The 20,611-nt window shown below is 55.0% G+C and overlaps 1 protein-coding gene across 1 annotated transcript in view; it reads left to right on the plus strand.

Annotated features, from left to right (window-relative positions):
* The first annotated feature begins 116 nt into the window (after nucleotides 1-116).
* Nucleotides 117-20,611, plus strand: part of CUL4A (cullin 4A) — a 41,293-nt gene continuing 20,798 nt past the window's right edge. Inside the window, exons 1-7 of the mRNA XM_059378278.1 lie at nucleotides 117-293; nucleotides 8,662-8,765; nucleotides 13,921-13,990; nucleotides 15,138-15,211; nucleotides 17,002-17,164; nucleotides 17,530-17,619; nucleotides 18,848-18,930. Of these exons, the coding sequence (XP_059234261.1) occupies nucleotides 132-293; nucleotides 8,662-8,765; nucleotides 13,921-13,990; nucleotides 15,138-15,211; nucleotides 17,002-17,164; nucleotides 17,530-17,619; nucleotides 18,848-18,930 (746 nt within the window). The 5' untranslated portion in view covers nucleotides 117-131. The remainder of the gene's footprint in view (nucleotides 294-8,661; nucleotides 8,766-13,920; nucleotides 13,991-15,137; nucleotides 15,212-17,001; nucleotides 17,165-17,529; nucleotides 17,620-18,847; nucleotides 18,931-20,611) is intronic.

Raw genomic sequence — 20,611 nt, forward strand, 5'->3', positions numbered from 1 at the left:
GGCACAGGGTCCCCCGACGGCGCAGCTCCCGGACGGCGCGGGTCCCCCGACGGCGCAGGTCCCGGACGGCGCAGGTCCCGGACGGCGCGGGTCCCGGACGGCGCGGGTCCCGGACGGCGCAGGGTCCCCCGATGGCGCAGGTCCCCGCAGCGGGGCTGACGCGCGCTCCGTTCGCAGACAGACCGCGGCTGCCCGACAACTACACGCGGGACACGTGGCAGCAGCTGCACGAGGCCGTCAGGGCCATCCAGAGCCGCACGTCCATCCGCTACAACCTGGAGGAGCTCTACCAGGTGAGTCCCGCGGGGGGACGCGGCCTGCGCTGGGCGGGCCGCCGTGGGGTGCGCCGTCGGCGAGAGCCAGGCCCTGGACCCGCGAGGACGTGCGTCCAGCAGGAGCCGCCGCGGGCCTGCCCCCGGGAGGGCGTCGGGAGTGACCGCCCTGCGGGGGACGGCGCCGCTCCCAGGTCGCGCGGGACGCTGCGGGCGTCCCCGGTGCGGTGTCCCGCGCCCGTCGCCGGCCTGTGCGGCGCGGTTACCCGGCGCGGACCTGGGCGCGGTTTCTGTGGCCCTTCGGCCGGTTCCGGTCCTCGCCCGACGGGCAGCAGCGGGGTCTCTCGGCAGGGTCGGCGGGTCGGCACCGGCTGGCCCGGTGTCCCCTCGGGAGGAGCGCCCCAGCGGGTCCGCCGCCACCTGTGCTTTCGGCCCAGGTCAGCCTGCACTAGTGTTTGTTGGGAAAGCCGCGGGGACTCCAGCCGGGCGCCCAGAGGACCGCGACGGCCACCCGCCCTCCCACCGCCCAGGACGGCCGCTGTGGGCAGCTGGAAGGGCGTCCGCCCTCTCTTGGGTTACTTTACTGTGAGTCTGGCTTGTCCTCAGGGGACTTCTCAGGGCAGAGCTTAGGGACGGGGCGTGTGGAGGACATAGCCGCGTGGCGGAGACGCGTGGGTACTCACAGCGCTTGGACACGTCTGCTCCCTGCCCCGCCCCAGGCCTTGCAGGTGACGGAGGTCCTTCCTGTCGCTGTCCGCCCGTCCCAAGTCCCCGTGGCGGGACTGTATCCTGCAGTTGCTCGTGCCTGGCGTCCTCCCATCAGGGTGGTGCTGGGGAGGGTCAAGCCGTTGAGCGGCGGTGATTTGTCGGCTCCTTGCTGGGGAGACCCGGGCCATCTTTCCTCAGGGTCACAGACATTGGGATCGCCAGTTGGGGGTCATGGGTCTGGCTGTTACAGACGTGGACACCCAAGTCTCCCGGCACACATGTTCACTGCTCCTGGGTGAAGACCTAGAAGTGGAGTCTCAGAGTCGTGAGCAGAGTGAGCACTTACCTTGTCAGGAGTCGTCCGTTTGCAGAGTGGCTGGACCGTCTAGTGCTGCACAGTCAGGTGTGCGAGCACCAGCTTTCCTGTGTTCTTGCTCACACTTGTTTTTTCAGATTTTTAAAAAACTTTAGCCTCCTGAGTACATGTGTAGTGGTCCTCTGGATTCTCGTATGGATGTTAGAATCTGTTTGCCTATTTCCGCAGAAATGTCTGCTAGGATTTTGATGAGGATTGTGTCAGGTTCTCCATCAGTGTGATGGATGCTGATGCCTCGATGGCACCACGCCCACCAGCTGATCACAAGGCACGGGTCTGTCTAGTCTTCCTCGATTTCCAGTTGTTTTTACTTCCGTGTCCAAGTCTTGTACCTCATCTGTGAGATTTACCCATAAGCGTGTGATGTTTCTGCTGGTGGTTGCAGGTGGTGGTGTACGTTAGGGTTTCTGGTTCGTGCTAGTGTGTAGAAGTAGGACTGTTTATGTGTCGCTCTCGGATGGTGCTCCCTTGCTAACGCTACTTCCAGTAGCTTCTTGCAGATTCCGTCAGATTTTTTACGTAAAGTCATGTCACCTTTGAGCAAAGATGGTTTCACTTCTTCCTTCCTTTCTTTTCTTTTTTTTTTTTTTTTAAGATTTTATTTATTTATTTGACAGAGAGATCACAAGTAGGCAGAGAGGCAGGCAGAGAGAGGGGGGAAGCAGGCTCCCCGCTGAGCAGAGAGCCCGATGCGGGGCTCAATCCCAGGACCCTGAGATCATGACCTGAGCCGAAGGCAGAGGTTTAACCCACGGAGCCCCCCAGGCGCCCCACACTTCTTCCTTTCTAATCTTCCTGCCTTGTGTTTCGTTCTCTTACCTCTGCTCACCGTTCAGACCCTCCAGAACGATGGTGAGTAGAAGTGGTAGAAGCCGACGTCCTTGTGGGGCTCCTGTGGGAAGAGCCTTCAGTCTTTCATCACGGAGTATGATGTCAGGTGTGGTTTTTTCAAAAGCCCATTGTCAGATTGAGGGACCCCCTTTTCACAGTTTGCTGAGAACTTACCAGAAGCACCTTTTGGATTTTGGTGAATTCTTCGGTGCCTGTTGAGGTGATTGTATGACTCGTTTTCTCAGGTTATCGTATTGATTGGCTTTCCAGACGGTAGGACTGTCCTGCAGACCTCAGATCAATCTGACTTGGTAGTGGGGTCTTATTTTGTTATATGTTGCTGGACTCGTTTTGCTAACACTGTATTCATTTTTGCATTTGTGATCACAGAAGGTGGTGGTGTGTTTTCTCGTACTGTATTTGCATTCGGTTTCAGAGTGCCAAATAGTCCCTCCTTTTAATTTTTTGTAAGAGGTTGTATAGAATTGGTATTATTTTTTCCTTAGCTGTTTGAGAGAACCCCCAGTGGATCGCCAACATCGGCTCTCAGCGGGAGCTCGTGAACGACACATTTCTTCAGTGTCCGTAGAGCTGTTCGGGTCACTCCTGTCTGCAGGGTCACTGATCTTCTGCAGCACGGCATCTGCCAGGACTGCTGTCTGGTGGGATTTTTGTCGCGTGCGTCGGTGTTCTCTCCAGATGCTCACTGGAATCTTTTCTGTGCCTTCCCTGTCATTGGGTAACTTCCGAGCTTACGGAATGGCCTTAGAATAGCGGTTTCAGTGTTGGTTCCAGGCCACTTTTGAATTCTTTTTCTCCCCAGTAAGGGTTGTGTTTTCTTCTTTGCACGTCGGATAATCTTTGATTGTCAGGCGTGTGATTGATATTTTTGTATTTCTATAAATATTCTGAGCTTCCCTGCAGACCTGTTAAATTATTTGGGAACAGTTTAATCATTTAGAGTCGTGTTTCTAAGATTTACTGGGCAGGATGAGAGCAGTATTTTGTCCAAGACTAATTGTCCCACAATTGGGGCAAACCCTTCCTGAATGAGTATTTAGTGCCTAGTCTCATGTGGTTTTCCACTCTGGCTTGTAGGAAGGTGCTATTCCTGGTCCTCTCTGGGCACCAGACACTGTTGTCTCTGAATCTGACAGTTTCTCACACGTAGGTCCTGGTCATCGCTCTGCTGAATCCTCGGGGAGGGGGCTCCCTTGAGGTCTCCTCGCTCATCTGCAAGCTCCTGTCTGGCTGCATCTCTTCCCTCTGGGCCCTTGTTTTGGAGACTCAAACTTCAGCTCCTGGTACCCACTCCGCAGCCTGGAAACGGGGATATAAGAAGTTGGGGTGCTGGGGCTTCTTTTCTGTCTCCCAGAGATCACCGTCTGTCACAGGCCAGCGTGCAGTGCTTTGAAAATGGATGCTGCTTTTCTTTTTTCTTTTTTTTTTTTTTGGCAGGGGTGCTGCCGAAGAGGGGCAGAGGGGAGGAAGAGGGAGCGAATCTTAAAGAGAGCAGACTCCATACCCAGTGCAGAGCTCAACACTGGGCTCCATCTCACAAGCCCGAAGTCATGGCCTGAGCCCAAGTCGAGAGTTGGGACACTTAACTGATGGAGCCACACAGATGCTCCTTTTGTGTATTTTGTGTGGTTTTTGGTAAATTCAGGGAGAAGGGCTAGTCTAGTCTATTTTTTCTTGACCAGAAGCAGGAGTCCTGTCAAACATCTAAACCCTCATAGGTTTTTAGTTTAAGAAAATGCCATGCGGCACAGGTAGAGCTGATTATTCCTCTTTTCCTGGATATTCAATCTGGTATTTCTTTCCTGTCGTTTTCCTCAGTAGAGTGACTTCGCAGTAGCTTTTACCCAGCAGGATGTCCCGTGAGGGTCTCCACTGATACTACCGCAAGTGCCCTGAGTGTCTTAGGACCCTGAGGGCCAGAGGGGCTTACCCCTCAAATGGGATCACACGTTCCATTGTGTGGGCAGGAGGGCCCAGTGGGGGTCCGCTGACTGACTTTCCAGGGGTGTGGGCACAGGCAAACTCCTGGCCACTCAGACCTTCCCCGCGCGGTTCAAGACAGGGCTGTGGAGTGAGCTGCTCAGATCTGCGGGCAGCCAGCAGGACAGAAATAGTAAGTGACGTCATTGTGCAGTTACTGACTGTGTGCTTCCCTGGTCCGGGATAAAGGAGGCAGTGCACTTGACCTCTTGTTTCGAAATAAAGTCTGTTCTCTGAGGTGGTGTGGTGTATACTTTGCCGAAGAATCTCGTGCAAAAGTAACAATTCTTACTGAAGTGTGAAAGTTATTTTGGGTTTTTTTTGAGGACGTCTTCAAGATGGTTTGGTGTTGATGTGTTTCTCAACGTGGGGTCTCTTATCCCCCCATCAAGGCATCCCTTTCGCGGATAGACCCCCGGGTGTCAGCTCTAGTCCACTTGTCATTTCTTTGTCACTCTGCTTAGTGAAGATGGAGGTGCCAAGAGTGGTGACGGGCAAGTCTTCATGAGGAGAACGTTTTCAGTGCATAGAACTTTTTAGTCTGTTCAAAGACCTGGGCTTTAGACCTTCTAGTCACTACCTGTGGGAGAAAGTTTATCTGGTGTGTCTCCTGTCTCTACGTTTTAGTCCTCTTTGTTACCGTAATGAAACAACGGAAAACCGAAGGCTGCGTTTTCAAGAAGAGTTTCAGGGAAGGGCTAATGTTGATTTCTGGCAGTTTTGATGCCCAGACACAAAGCCATCATGGGGGACCTGTTGTTCTGAGGAAGGCTCTGCTGTCTCGAGTCCGACTCATGTCTGAAACCGCGCCGCCTGGTGATAATCAAGTGAAGGAAAATGCGGACGTGGGTATCGAAAGCGCTAGTAGGACGGCGCGGACAGATGCAACAGAGTGAAAAGCCCTGCACAGTAGACGCGCAGACATCACTTGATGGCCCAATTTGAGAAAGTAACAAATTAACCAACAGTGAACTCAGTACATAAGTTATTCAAAAACAGGAAAATCTGCAAACTTGGCTTAATAGAAGCGATTTCATGGGGGTGCCTGGGAGCTCGGTCGCTTAAGTGTTTGCTGAACGTCTGCCTTCAGCTCCGGTCCTGATCTCAGGATTCTGGGATTGAGCCCTGTGTCAGGCTCACTGCCCAATAGAGAGCCTGCTTTTCGCTCTCCCTCTGCTGCTTCCCCTGCTTGTGTGCGCGTGCTATCTCTCTCTCTCTCTCTCTCTGTCAAATAAATAAATTTTTAAAAGAGATTTTATGTATTTTTCTGACAGAGATCCCAAGTAGGCAGAGAGGCAGGCAGAGAGAGAGGAGGAAGCAGGCTCCCTGCTGAGCACAGAGCCCGATGCGGGACTCAATCCCAGGATCCTGGGACCATAACCTGAGCTGACGGCAGAGGCTTAACCCCTTGAACCACCCAGGCGCCCCCCAAATAAATAAATCTTTAAAAAAGAAAGGATTTCGTAAGCCAGCAGTCTTAGCACTCAACAGGGCTGGTTGTTTCTGGAGGTGGCTGGCGTCTGGGACCGGGAGTCTGCTGGTAAACACAGCCACACGGGCCCTGGCACTTCCCGTTCTTCAAATCTCCCTCACTCGGATCGGATTGAGTTTTTACCTCCTTTACTCATTTCTTACAGGTAGAAATCTGGGGGCGTAGAGCCCTGTCGGTGCCTTCTTCCCAGGTGGTGAGCTCAGCACCTTTCAGTGAGGCTGCCGTTTAGGGCCCGTCTTCCAGACCGGCTACTGCTCACCGCGGGGCGGTGGCTGCCGCCTTCCGCCCTGATCTGCGCGTGCCTGTTTGTGCGAGGTGCGCTGTGCCGGGAGCCCCAGCCGGTGCACTCTCCTTACAGGGGTTGGCCCGAGGTGTGGTTTTCTCCAGGGCTGGGGGAGCTTCTCATTTTCCCCTCATCTACTTAAACAGCTCCTAGTGCCGGCCTGCTCTCACTTTTGTGATTTTTCACACTGTGGCATGTTTTACTCCTTTTTCTCTCTGATCTCAGCTTTGGTCCTCAAGGCCTTTACGGAAGCAGATCAGCGGCCAGAACCGCGTGCCCGCACTGCATGGCTGCCAGGCTTTGTCCCCACCCCGCAGCATGCCTGGCTGGGCATTCTGCCACCGAGGGACAAGCGTCGCTTGGGGCTGAGGGCTTGGCCCTGCAAATAAACAGGCATTTGATGCTGCCCTGCTCGGCTGTCCTAACACGGACAGCAGCCTGAAGGGGTTGGGTGTGGAGGCCTGGAGGACTTAGATTAGAGAGCTGAGCTGTGGGCGGTTCAGACAAGCAGTGTCTGCCGCCAAGCGGGAGCCTTTATCCTCACACAGGTGCTACTTGCCCACCTCTAATCGTTGGATTAGGCAAATTCCTCTTCTCTGTTAGGACACTTGAAAAGATGAGTAGGGAATGTCAGAGGCACCCCCTATCCCCCTCACCCCCCATACAGGTCAGACTGAGTACTCTATAGGCCAGAGAAGGCATTCCTAAATCCAAAGTATGCCTCGGTTTGGGGAGGGGCTTCCATGTGACGGCGCTGGGCAGAGACGTCTGCCAGGGCCCTGCGAGTGGGGCCGCCCTCTGTGCTCCCTGTAATGTAAGACTCCAGCAGTGACTCAGCAGAGACTCGAGAAAGGACAGCACCCATGGCTAACCCGGCTCCTCTGGGTTTGCCTGTGGTTGAAGAGGCCCCAAGTCCTCAGGCTTAAATACAGAACGAATCTGTGTGCTTCAGGTGAACAGCAAGTCTGTCCAGATAGGATGAGAAACAGTGTTGGAAAACCCACAGTGACAGCCTGTCACAGCTGGAGAGAGGGGGCTTTGAGGGCGCTGAGTCCTGCTTCGGGAACTAGAACATTCGTAGTGGTTCCCTTCAGTGACTTCTTGTTCCAGCTTCTCTGGATTTTTACCAAACAAAATACGTTTTATGTATTACATTCAAAACATTTCGTGATAATTATGTTTGTGGGATCCCCTAATGATTAACTTACTGGAGCAGAAGCATTTGTCATCGGGTTATCTTGGTTTTTTTAAGAAGGAAAAGGATAGATCTCTGAATTGTACCGACCGGACTACAAAGTGAAGGAATCGCAGAGTTTAAGAAAAATCAGGGGAGGAGCGCCTTGGTGGCTCAGTGGGTGAAGCCTCTGCCTTCGGCTCAGGTCATGATCTCAGGTCCTGGGATCGAGCCCCACATCGGGCTCTCTGCTCAGCAGGGAGCCTGCTACCCTCTCTCTCTCTGCCTGCCTCTCTGCCTACTTGTGATCTGTCAAATAAATCAATAAAATCTTTAAAAGAAAAGAAAAGTCGGGGGATTTCAGCACTGAATGTACACGAGGCTTTATTTCTATGGCAAGACACACCTATATAGCAAGCACCACACCTTGCTGTGGTGGTGGTGGTACCCCGATGATAAACCTGCCAAGAAGTCGTCCTTTTTATGGTCACCCCCGCCACCGCTCCCCCCCACCTCCTCACCCCACCCCACCCCCTGCGCTCTGCTCTCTTGTAGTCTTTTGAACATGTGTATGTTCCACATCACGGTTACCGTATTTTTCAACGCAGGCTAATGTGTAGCACTTTGTGTAACATTAAGTATGAGGACTATTAATGTTTTAAGTGTTACTGCAGTGAATAACTTTATAAAAACTTGTTATTTTTATTTTCTCAAGAGTACAGTTCTTGAGTTAAATTTAGATTCCAAAGTGTTTCAAGGCAATGTATCCCCAATTTTTTTTTAAATGGCTCAAAACTAGTCAGAAAAAATTACGTTTGCTTTTAGTATCTCCTTTGGAGTAAATGAGATGTTGGTATTGTACATGGGATTTGAAAAATTTTACTGGAACTGGAGGGAATATACAAACATTTTTTTGATGTGTGTCAAAAATATTTTTAAAAAATGTTTCTTCCTGAAAAACTTGTTTCTTCATTGAGACAAACGTAAGTAAATCACTGACTGACCTTGAGGAACGGTAAATAGGAAACGACACAACCTGGTGTGTCACCTGGGCCTTGGCACTGTTCCTTGGAACGGCCTGCGGCTGCGCCCCCCGCTTGGACGGCGGGCACGAGGGTCGGCCCGTTGCACGTGACGCTCACACAGCTCTCCTGCGCCCTCGCCTCAGACGAGTGAGTGGGAGCGCCCGGCTTTCCTCTGATGTCCCCGGGTGACGTTGTGTGTGGCCAGGTTGGAAGGTTGCTGTGTGGTGGCCACTCAGACATGGTGCGCTCACACCATGTGACTGTCACACTGTGTTCCACAGCCACTGTTGTCACCGTTGCTGCCAAGCCCTGACCGGGCCCCGGGCTTCAGATAGTCATTGCCCTGCACTGGCTCCTAACTGTGCCCGTGCTTGTGGACGTGTGGGGGGCGGGGCGCCTCTCTGACGGCTGTGATCTTTAGTGTGTGTACACACGGGGCTTTTTAAAGACCTGATTTGTTATTCACGGTGAATAATTCACTTGTTCCTTTTGTTTTCAGGCTGTTGAAAATCTCTGTTCTCACAAAGTTTCCCCAACGCTGTACAAGCAGCTGCGCCAGGTCTGTGAAGATCACGTCCAAGCACAGATCCTCCAGTTCAGAGAATATCCTTTTTCTGGCTCATGGGTTTCTGTCCGTTACCTAAATCCTTTGAGACTAAACATTAGTAGGATAAAGAACTAATGAGTATCCTTAATATTAAAATAACAGCTTTTAAAATTCCCATTTATAGAACAAAACCTAACTTAAGTTTCATGTGGTCTAATATAAAAGACTTTTTTTAAGTAGAATTTTTAACATTTAAATTACGTATCTGCTTAAAGCAATAGAGTGTCCGTTTATTGGGTCTGGTTGAAGTATTTAGGGTGAGTTCTGGAAAGTGTCTTAATTTTATTCTGCCTGCCATCCTTTTCTCTTGTCTTCTGGGATGTGTCTCCAGTTCCCACGGACTTGGCGACGAAAGCCAGTACCCATCTGTAGGCTCAGCTGCGTGTGTGGGGCATCACGGCTGGGCTCAGTGGGTTCTCCGCTCAGGATCTATCTGGCTGAAAGCATGGGGCCGGCCGGTCGGGGTCTCGCCTGAAGCCACCTTGCAGGCTTGCCGCGGTGGGGGCGGAGCTCCCCTTCCTCTGTGGCGGGACAGACGCTGCTCAGCCCCTGGAGGCCGCCCTGGCTTCTCACCGCAAGGCCTCTCAGGCACCAGGGTTGTTTGCTTCATCTGAACCAGCAGGAGAGGGCCCCTCTCTGGTCTGCTGGACGGGATTGTGTGATGTGACCCTCATGCTCAAAGCCCTCCCAGGGTCCAGAGAGGGAGTTACAGGCTACGACACAGGAACAGGGGTGTCTTCGAGTTTGGCTGGTGTCCAGATGCGGGGCTCCTCCGGCCCTGTGCACCTCTGCTGTCTGGCCTCAGCCCGCCCCTGCAGCTTCCTCGTGCCTCCTGGATGGGCTTCGCTTTGCGGCACCTGTCTGGGGCCGCTCTTTCTGGGTCTCTCTCTTCGTTTGTGGTCGGTAGCCTGAACCTGTTCATTTCTGACTTTGTTTTCTAGCTAAAGGAATCTTTTCTGTCCTGTACCCTCACCTTGAGAAATGGGAGCTCTCAGAGCTTGTGGAAATCCCTCAGGGCAGCCCCCGTAGTGCTGATGCCTGCTGACGGGGCTCGGGATTGCCCGTGGCTGTGAAGCCCTGCGGTGCGGCCTCAAGCAAGGGGTCTCTGCAGACGTGGGTGAGCAGAGTCCATTTTGATCCTCTTGCCTCGGCACCTGTAACTACAGCTCTGCGGTATTTTCTGGCGCAGCTCTGTCCTTCAGGACCACGGTGACCACACCGTTGAACCTATGGAAGATGGCCAGCATGCATTACATCTCAAAGCCGTCTTCTGAGGGTACACAGAGGCACCCCTCCGGCCTCAGTGCCACAGCTCAGGAGTCCCGGAGGCTGGGGACGAGTCCAGGAACCCACTTCAGGATGCTGGCTACAAGCCGCCAGCAGATCCCCAAGTTCTTGTTTGCAGACGGGCACACGTGAGGGAGAACTGGTGTGCTCACTCCTCATGTAGCTGGTCTCACAGAGACCTCGTCCGGGACTGCTGGGTTACCCGATGAAATCCCCCTCCTCCCGGCTGACCTTGCCTTGTGACTCACACAGATGCGTTCCTGAGTCACTCGCTCAGCAGCGCTTCCTTCCTGCCCGGCCTGCCGCCGGCACACGGGGGAGACGATTGCCGCACCTGCTCTCTGCCCTCCCGGTAGTCACAGCGCGGTGACCGAGGCAAGGGGCTTGTCACGTGTCCTCGAGGCTGTGACACACTGTGCTTATAGAAATTACCGAGTATTTCAGAGAAAAGTTCAAGTGACGCTCCGCCATCTTTTGTCTCCACTAGGGAGAGGCCCCTTGAGTTCTGAGATGCTGAGTTGCTAGAATCAGGGGCAGGAGCGGCAGTGCAGGGGGCGGCCGGCTTGGGCGGAGCTTCCCAGAGGAGGGGACCCGAGTCGCATTGGACAGGAAGGGCAGGGTGTCGCCGGCCAGAAGGAGTGGGCCACGAGATGCACGCAGAGAGCCAGAGCACTGTGCCTCGACCGGCCCCGGGAGGGCTGCTGGCGTTCAGGGCTGCCGCTTGGCTTTGAACCTGCATGTACCTCCAGAGGCTTTGGCCATCGTCTGCACATCTGAGAGCCCTCGCAGGTGTGGGAAGCAATCCAGCAGGAAAAGACCCGTGACAAGGGAGGCCAGTGTCCCCCGACCTCCAGTCCTGGCAACAGACAGGAAGACGAAGCTTAAACGCTGGGCCGGGGTGGGGGGAGGGTTCTCGGGAGCAGAGGATACACATTTCAGAAACTGCACGGTGAGGAGAGGGCGGCCAGTCATGCAGGGGAGGGGCTGTGCCTGCCGGGAGGAAGGTGCGGGCATGACGAGGGGCCAGTGGCAGAGCTGCCGCGGATGCCCAGACACTTGGGGCGGTCGTGTGTCGGGGTCAGCGTGTCCGGCTTTCTCCAGTCTCTGGGTTGCTCTCTGACTGAAGGGCTGCACCTTGCTCTGCGTCCGCGGCCTGTAGCAGGAGAGGTGCTTGGGGAGACCAAGGGACCCTCCCGCGGTTCTCCTCAGGTGCTTGCTCACGCGTGTGATCAGTTCTGCACTTACCCACTCCCCACTCCCTTCTCCCAAACGGAGGCCGTCCCCAGGCGCTGCCTCTCCGCCATGTGCCAACCTGGGCGGCAGACGGTGCAACCGGGGGGGATGTGCCACGCACCAGGGCTCGGTTCACGAGGGCCTCTTCCTAAATGGCAAACCAGACTGTCCTTGGAGTCTGAGCTGCACGTTGTCACAGCTGTGGTTAGCTGCAGGAGCCCTGGCGGCCCTACGTGGGGTGTTGGGGCTGGAATCCTGCACAGAAGCAGCGCAGCCCACAGGGCAGAAAGGTGCACGAGTCGGCGGCTTCACGACTTCCTGTGTCTTCCTGCCCCACGGGGGGCTTCTTTACGAAGACCCTCTGTGCTCACGCTTTCAGGGGCCTTCCGTGTGCAGGGCCCTTGCTCTGGCACGGCACCCTCTTCGTCAGCTGGAAGGGGGCAGAGCTGGAGCGTGGCCCCAGGTTCGTGCTGGGGTTCAGAGGTGGGCGCTGTGTGCTTTTCCTCTGTGGGCTTTGTGGACTGATGAGGGCCTGAGGGAGGCAGGAAGTGAATCGCCCGACCTGTGAACTTTGGGAACCATTAGGCGAGAGTTCTCTGCCCTCGGATGGGCAGACTGGGTTTGGGGGAGGGCTGTTCATGACGAACCACTGGTGTCGTGTGGAGCGGATCCGTGGACCTGGCGTGTCTGCTGCTGCCGGCCAGCTCCGAGGCCGCGCGCTCTGTGGTCGGAGCAGAGTGGCCTGCTTTAGGAGACACAGCACAGACAGACCTGGTCACGTTTCTACTCCGGCGTGAGCGCTGTTCCTGATTTCTTCTCTTCGTTTAATCTTTGCAGTCCTGGGAACACGTAGCTGTTAATGTGGTGTGTCAGCTTGTTGCCACGGTATTAGTTTGCTGTCTGGAGGCTGGTAGGCTGCTTAAACCCTCACTTGCATCTGGTCCTTCTCCAGACAGGAGGGGACGGTGTCGGGAACCCGTGAAGTGCGAGCTGCCTGCCGTGCGGCCCAGCGGTGCTTGTGTGAGGCTCTAGGTTTTGACACCTGGAGGGCTGGAGCTCTGTGTGTGCCACCCTTGAGGCCCAGCCGACCGCTTGCTGCTGCGTTCCATGGGGAGTGGCCAGAAGTTACTGACCTCTGCCAGCTGTTAAAGGAGAAGCCTCTCTCGATGAGCTCAGCACATGGGCCTCTCCCTGCCAAGGAAACCCTGTGCAGGGCGGGGTGCTGCCTGCCTATTAGAGCACGGGGGCCGTCGGGGCGGTCAGGTTGGCTGGTGTGTGTCTCAGCGTGGGCGGCCTCCCTGGTGCCTCGGCCCTCAGCTGGTACAGACGGCCTGTGGAGATGGCCTTCGTGTGGGCCACACCTCGAGTGGCCCATGTGCAGCCGCAGGCGCCAGAGCTGCTGGGTCCCCGCTGCAGTGGCACCTGTCTAAAAGGCGTGTGACTCTTCTTTGTTCAGACTGTCTGTGCAAGGTTCTAATACTGTATGCCGCTGTAAATGTGGGCAGTCGTAAAATGCTTCTTTGAGAACAGGGTGTTAACCATTGAACTAGTAGTTCTTTCCTAGGACTGTGTAAAAACTTACTAGCAAAGTCTCGAGAGAAAGAAGTAAGATGCTTGGCCAGGACCACTGTGGTTGTGGTCAGCTCACCTCGCTGGTGTGAAGAGATGCAGGTGTGCCCGTCAGTCCCTCGCACTGTTGATCTTCTGTCCCCTCCCCAAAGGCCTGGCTGTGCCTCGCCCTCTGCACACCTCCCTGCCAACTGAAGACACTGATGTTTGTCTGATTCGACATGTCACACGCTGGCCGTGGGCTTTTTCTCCTTTACGTGCTGTGGATTTTATGTCTAACCTCACACCGTCTCCGAGGAAGTGGAACCCCAGGGAAGCTCATTCCTGGTCGAGTGTCCTGGAGCTAGGACCACAGGGACGGAAGCCAGGCGACGCAGGTCTCCCCCCTCAGCGGCTGCAGTGCTGGTCCGCAGAGACCGAGCGCCGTCTGCACCATGCGGCTGGGGAGACCGAGGAGCTCGCGCATGAAGGGGGCTTGGTGAGCCACGCAGCAGCGGGCGGACGCTCAGGACCCCAACTTCGCACAAACCTGGGACAGCCGTGCTCCAGACGTTCGGCCGCGGTTTGCTCTAGGAACCCATAATGTGGCTTCTTTTTTCTTAGAAACGCTATTTTGACCTTTCTGAGAAAATAGGTTCTAATTATCAAGCTGAGAGTGGTCCTGGTTTGGAGCATGAATGGGGTTTCCCATCCGTTCTCACTGAGGCTCTCGGTCAGACATCAGCCACTTGCCTGGAGCTGCCAGTCCCCGGCGCCATTAGCAGTCGGCCGGCTTCCTGTGCACCGGGGTAGCGCGGCTCCCTCGGTCTGACCACCCACACCCACGAGGCCTGGGGCCCGGGTTCAGGCAGCAGGACCCCTCGAGGGATGCGGGAAAGGCAGGGGACGCGGCCGCGCTGATCACCAGCTTGGGGGGAGGTGAGCGACGGAGAAAACCCACATCCCTGGTCCTCTGCCAACTCAGCGATGGCCATGTCTGTGTCAGGAATGGCAGTGAAGGGGCTAAAACTGCAGTAATTAAATTGGCCAGCATTGGGCATGTTTTCCTTAGCAGATCTGCACAGACTCACTAGATAGTGTTTTATTTTTAAAGAAGATTAACACGTGCTGGCAGGATCATTGCAGACAGATGGTAAGTGCACTGACTGTCCCCACGAACCCAGCCTCAGGTGTGGGGTGCTGCCTTGTCTCCCCTGCGCGCGCCCTCTTGATCCTGTTCACCCTCCGGTGTAGCCGAACAGAAGGGAGTGGGGGAGCGGGGAGGATGTGCCCCTTGTAATGCAGCGTCTTTTTTCCTTTTTAATCAAAGTGTGGCCTCAGCCACCTTCCCTTACCTGCCCGGGGACGGTGTGGGCCAGACCATGGGCTGAGGTAGGGAAGTTCTGTTTAGGGTGAAATGGCGCCATTCAGCTCAATGTAGTTGGACAGCAGAGCAGAGCAGAGCAGGGTGTGAGTTGCTTTTCTAGATTGGGGCCGGGCTGGCTGCTACCGTGAGCTTCAGACCAGCCTGACAGCTCAGGAATCCTGAATGGATCTCTGAAGTTTTCCTTATCCTGCCTTGTGCGTGACCGTCAAGCCCGATGAGGTTTCTACTAGAACTGGAAAGCCAAAGTCTTTGACTTTGTGCACGTGTTGATTCTAATTTGGTCTTATGTATATGAGTTTCTTCATGTGGCCTGTTAGGAAGTGGAAGCGGGACCAGTGGCTTTGCTGAGTGGATGGCATTCTTTTGTTTCCTCAGTGAGGTAAAAAGGGGCAATGAATGAGCCCCTTTTCCAGCATAGTCACCTGGTAGGTGGTCAGAATAGATGAACGTCTGCTCGGAAGGCTCTGGTCACAGGGCTGGTGGCTGTGACAGGAGAATCCCAGGGCCGTTGACGAGCCTGTCCCCTCCATGCTCTGCTTGCAAAGGAGAGTCGGACACGTGGCCAGCAGCCTTGTGTCAAAGTGATAAGGACTGATGGTTTAAGAAGCTTAAAGTGTCTCTTTAGGCCCATGAGATACACCACATCAGTCAAGAGATGACCAGATTTCCAAGTTATCCCTTAGGTTAAATAGTTTAAAATCTGTGTAATTAGATTTTCTGGATAAAAGAGGTGAAAATTAAACCTCAAAAGAACAACTAAATATGGGGGGAATCAGTCATAAGGGTCTTGGGGGGAACATCAGGAAACAGTTATTGTTAGTTAGATTTGAGACTGCTGCTATAGTCACGATTCGGAAGGCCTAATCTTGGATGTTTAATAAGTGACGTAAACAGATGCTTTTCTACTCGCCAGATCATGATCAGAAGTATCTTCCTGTTTCTGGACCGCACGTACGTCCTACAGAATTCCATGCTTCCTTCTATCTGGTGAGTGTCGGGGGGCGGTCGAACTTGCCTCTGCAGCTGCCTTTCGGGCCGATCCTTTATGTCCGCCAGACCCACGAGCACACACGTCCAGACCCAGCTGGACCTTAGTCCCGGGGGCAGAGCTGGGCAGGGCCGCACCAGGGGAGCCCCTCCGGGCCCCCGGCCGGCCTGCGCTGAGCATCACCATGGAGGTGGCAGGCCGGTGTGGCGGCCCTGTGGGGAGGCCCGTTTCTGTCACCGGGCGCTGCGCGTCAGGGCTGTCCAGGGCCAGCAGCACACCACTCCCCTCTGCTGGGAGCAAGGGGCCGAGGCTCTCCATGACCATCCAGAAGCTGATCCAGCCAGTGGTCCAGTGAAGCTCTGAGGAAGGCCGAGGCTGGTGAGGTCATGACGCAGGGTCCTGACGCCCCCCCACGCCTCCCGCCCGCTGACCGGCCACACGCACAGAGGCTTCCTTTCAGTCTGCCTGTGCACGGTGCGGCATCTTTCAGGGATGCCGCACTGTCACCCACTTCCACACCCTGTGAAGACGCCCTCCGCCACCCTGCCTGGCCCCGGGGTGCCTGCCGCTGCCTCACAAAGCCCTGCCTGCCCTGACTGGACTGGTTGCTCGTGGCGTCTGTGGGCTCTTCCTGGGCTCTTCTCTGTTCCCTTTCAACCCAAGTTCTTTAAGGAGCAGCTTGCTTTTCCAGTTTCCTTAGCATCCGTTCCCCTGACCTGAGTCTCCCTGACCTGACCCCTGCTTGCCAGAGCCCATGGATGCTTTTCGTTTTCTAGTACCTGACGTCTGTGCAGTTCCGGACACTCCTTAAAAGCCTCCCCTTGTTCGGTGCCGCTGTCGGCCTTGCCGCTCTGCCCTCCCTAGCCTCTGCTCCTGTATGCGAGGCACTGGACGCTGTGGGGACCTGCAGCCTGCCGGCCCCGGGCAGAGAGGGCAGCCTTTGTTCAGAGAAACAGGGTGCTGTGCTGGGGACGCCATGAACAGCATGGCAGCTGGTGTGTGCAAGTTCCGTCCTAAGAGGTCCAGCCCTGCCAGCATCCCGAGTCTGCAGTACGGCTCTGGATGGATGATCGTTTTCTCCGTTTCACAGATGGAGAAACTGAGGCAGGGAGTGCCCATAATTTGCTGTTCCCAGGTTGTTTGGGCTGCCTAGTCTGAACTGTTGGTTCATGAACACAGTTTAACGTAATCATGTCATTAGAGACAAGAAACTCCACTTAGAGCACGGATGATGCTGGTCTCGGGCCACAGCAGCAGGCGGGAAAGCTGCTCCTGGCAGGACCAGACTCAGGCTGCAGGTGCGCGAGAGCCGCCCAGGCAGGGAGGGCCGGCCTCCCCTGGGGCCTGAGCGTCGCAGAGTGAGCGGGGGTGCTGATGTGGCTGAGGCAGAAGGAGTTGGTACTGAAGAAAAGGAAGCCTGTGTGGGAACGGGCGGTGCCCGGGATGAGCGCTTTGTGGGGGAGGCGGGGACATGAGGCTCACAGGACGTCCGGCTCACCCATGGCAGAGAGCAGGAGAGCGACAGGTCCACCCTGGGAAGAAGGATGCGAGCCCCGGTGTTTGGAAGATTGATGGGCTTTGCGGTGAAAAGCCTGACCCACCCCGGGAAATAGCCTTGATAAGGAGCAAACAGAAAGCCGAAAACGGAGATGCAGCAGAGCTGGGCTCGACACAGGGATCTGGGGTTAGATCAACACTTCCAGGGTGAGAGTCACTGTAGCTCGTAGCTTTACCTCGGACTTCTAAAAAGTAAAGCTAACGTACAGTTTTGTTTTTACTCTTCATACAGGGACATGGGATTGGAACTCTTCAGAAACCACATCATTAGCGACAAGATGGTTCAGAGTAAAAGTATCGATGGGATTCTGCTCTTAATCGAACGAGAGAGGAACGGCGAGGCGGTGGACCGCAGCTTACTGAGAAGTCTGCTGAGTATGCTGTCTGACCTGCAGGTACTGCCCCCGCCCCGGCCCACCTACTCCCGCGGAGACCGGCGGACCCAGGAGAGGTCGAGGGCTGGATACGAAGCTCAGTTAGCCCTGTGTCACCAGCCCCAGAAGAGAGCCCTTCAGACACACACCCAGCGCCCCAGGGAGAGGGCGAGGGCCTTCGGCACTCCCAGAGGAGGGAGTGCGTCCGGTGGTGTGGGCTGCCAGGTCCCCAAGCCCAGAGCCGGCCCTGCCGCCCGGATGCAGCTCTAGGGGCCGCGAGTCAGGGCAGGTCACCGCCACTGGGCTCCCTGGAAGTCGGGTACGTCAGCTCTTCCTGAGCTAGGTTTCTTTCCTGTAATCGATCAATAACTTTGGTCATTTCCTAGGTATATAAAGATTCATTTGAACTGAAATTTTTGGAAGAAACTAATTGTTTATATGCTGCAGAAGGCCAGCGATTAATGCAAGAAAGAGAGGTGAGACAAGGAAGTACTTTTAAATCACATTTTTTGGTTTTGTAGTTGTTCATCTGAATGTACTTTCTAAAGATTTGTCTTTCCACATAAACATTTTATTAGAATTTTCTGAAAGCCACAATCTAGCTGAAATTCTCGGGGGAATGAGCTTCATTCCTACTACAGTGAAGATTTAATTTTTTTCTTCTAACTTAGAAACTTGTTTATTTCTGTCCCCCGCCCCAGGTAAAAAAGGCCAGTAAAGTTGCTTCTGAAATGTGTAAAATGACCCAAAGTGAAGCAAGAGGATAACAGTTAAATCTGAAATAGGAAAGATACGTCATACCCAAGTCTTCCCTTTGTGTGAGACACTGAAAAAATTATCCGGAAAACCACAGGAAAAAACATGAAATAGTAATATAAACCCCAAATCTTGGTAACGGTCTCAATAGTATGAGAGCGGGGACTGAAGGAGGCTCCTCTGGGCTGTCCCCAGAGGTCCCTTGTCCTTGTGGAGCGTAGACCGGCCGTCGGTTCTTCTTGGTTTGGAGAGGGAGTTTCACACCCCATACCCAGCCCTGCCCTGCCACTAGGTCCAAATGCCAGAGACCCGTGTCCTGGGGCCTCTCCCGTGCCATCTGGCGAGGGCAGGAATGCCCTTTGCCCCTGGAAGCATGAAATGCGTTGTGAGGTCTGCAGCCAGGCTGTTCGGCGTCCTTGAGCGAACACGCACTCTTTTGATTAGCTTTTGCTGACCCTGTTCTCTGTGGGCCGGAGATGCGCTCCGCGCTCGGCCTGCACCCGCCGACCCAGGGGCTGCCCTAGGGGCCTTGGTGGTGGGAGGGGACCCGTGGCCTCGTCCCCAAGCTGCACTGGGAGCTGGACACAGCAGCGACATGCAGTCCGGTCCCTTGTTCTAGACATCCAGTTTGATCTCCAGAACCAAGTCCCAGGAAGGTTTCTTCTGTGCACCCGCCGCCCCTCCCACAGTGCTCCTCCTGCAGTGCTCCCCCCACAGTGCTCTTCCCGCAGTGCTCATCCCCGTAGTGCTCCTCCCGCTTGACTACTTCCACTTCTCCCACTCCTCTGTGTTCATATTTGGCTTGAATATATATTTTGCTTTTTAAAACAACTTTTGTAAGGACCACAATGTTTTAGCTTTTTGGGTAATACCAAGAATCTTTGTTACTTAAGAAAAAAGGAAAAAAGAGTCTTTGTTACTGACACGCTTAAATGTTGTGTTTGGAAGGTTCCAGAGTATCTTAACCATGTAAGTAAGCGCTTAGAGGAAGAAGGAGACCGCGTGATCACGTACTTAGACCACAGCACACAGTGAGTACCGCTCATCTTCTCGGCCTGCGGCCGGACCGCAGCGAGCCACTCCCCGCCTGGCGCGCAGGAGCTGAGGGTGATTTTGTTGTTCACGTGTCCTGCTTGTATTACTTGCGGCCATTCCGCGCTTGTGAGTTCCGACAGGTGCTGCGTCGTGAGATTTCACCCAAACGGAGGGGCTTGGCAACCTTTGAGTTTAGAGACCGGGATCTGATTAAGTCGGGGGTATCGTTGAATGGTGGACAGTTTGGATTGTAAACCTTTTGTTAGACTTCTGCAGTAGCTGGCGTTTTTGTTTATGTTACTAAGTCCCATGATTTTCTCTTCATCTAGTTTTGTTGGCTGTAATCTGAAAATTGGAAAGTAGTTGGGGAAAAGTAAAAAGGGGGAAATTGTGAGAAGGTGTGTTTCTCACTCTGCACATCGACTTCATACTTGATTCGAGTGAGGGGAGGTAAGGACGGAAATGAGGTGGAAAAGAGACCGCAGGGGACCGCGTGCGGCCTGGGGACTCGCCTGGGGCAGGTGGGGTGAAAGAGGCCGAGTTACGGCGCTTTGCACAGACCGGAAGACCGGAAGTAGAGGGTCAGGAGAGGAAGGGTCTGTTCGGACATTTGAGGGGCCGGGGAGCGCAACACCTGCAGACGGGGACAGTCCTGCTGAAGCCGGGCCAGCCTTGTGCGGGTGCTGTAGGGACACAGAGTCCCAGCGGGGGTGGGGGGGGGGGGCAGCGCGAGGCGCCGCAGGGGCTGGAGGCCGGCGGCAGCAGGGAGACGCGGGCTGAGAGAGGAAGGACGAGTGGACGAGGGCGCAGGTCAAGTCCGGGAGCTGCGGGGCGGCGGGGCTACTGGCACGGCTAGCACTGGGCACGGGGCTCCTGTTGTTTGTGTGTGCTGGTGCACTCTTGTACGTAGGCTCTATTTTAAACCGCTCGTGCCAGTTTTAAAATACATTTAAAACATTGCTTAGAAGAGTGTATGTAAGTTCTCCAAGTAAGGCCGTGCGGGGTGTCTCAGATCCAGGCCCAGGCATGGGTGGGTAGGAGCACCGCCTGCTGCGGGATTCAGAGATCACAGAATAAAGTCATTGTCAAGGCAAGAAGAGGGAGACTGAGGATAGATAAGCAAGCCACAGCAGCCTTAGGGCTGGGCTCAGAGTGCCCCATCCAAGGCCCCCGCCTCCAGTCTGAGTGTGGTGCATGGTCGCCCTGAGAGCAGCAGGGTGTTACCTCCTGCCACACCTTGTGACCCGCAGCCTGGCGAGGTCACTTGGCTGCCCCTGTCCCAGGGAGGGCGTCTGTGTGCCCCCAGGACTCCTGACCCTCAGGGTGGGAAGGAGCTGATCTCCTGTTAGTTGGCAGGAATTCTCACCAAATCAGTTAGTTGTCACTTTGGATTATGAGGTCAGTCTTCGGGCACCTGGGTGCTAAGGCAGTGAGTTCCCCAGGACTGAACCTTTGGTCACAAGGAGTCTGTAGTATCTGCCCTTAGCTCGGGACCAGCCTCGACACTTGGGCTAGGGCAGGCATCATGGGGACTGGCGGGGTCAAAACTGTGATGGGGTTCCCCACGCTGCAGAACCACAGTCTAGGCCATGCCCTGCCTGGAGACGGAGTCTGTGAGCAGAGGACGAGTTGCTAAGCAGTCATGGGGAAGTGCACACCGAAACCACAGCACAGTTC

The sequence above is a fragment of the Mustela nigripes genome, chromosome 15 (assembly GCF_022355385.1).
Source record: "Mustela nigripes isolate SB6536 chromosome 15, MUSNIG.SB6536, whole genome shotgun sequence".
Classification (NCBI taxonomy): Eukaryota; Metazoa; Chordata; class Mammalia; order Carnivora; family Mustelidae; genus Mustela; species Mustela nigripes.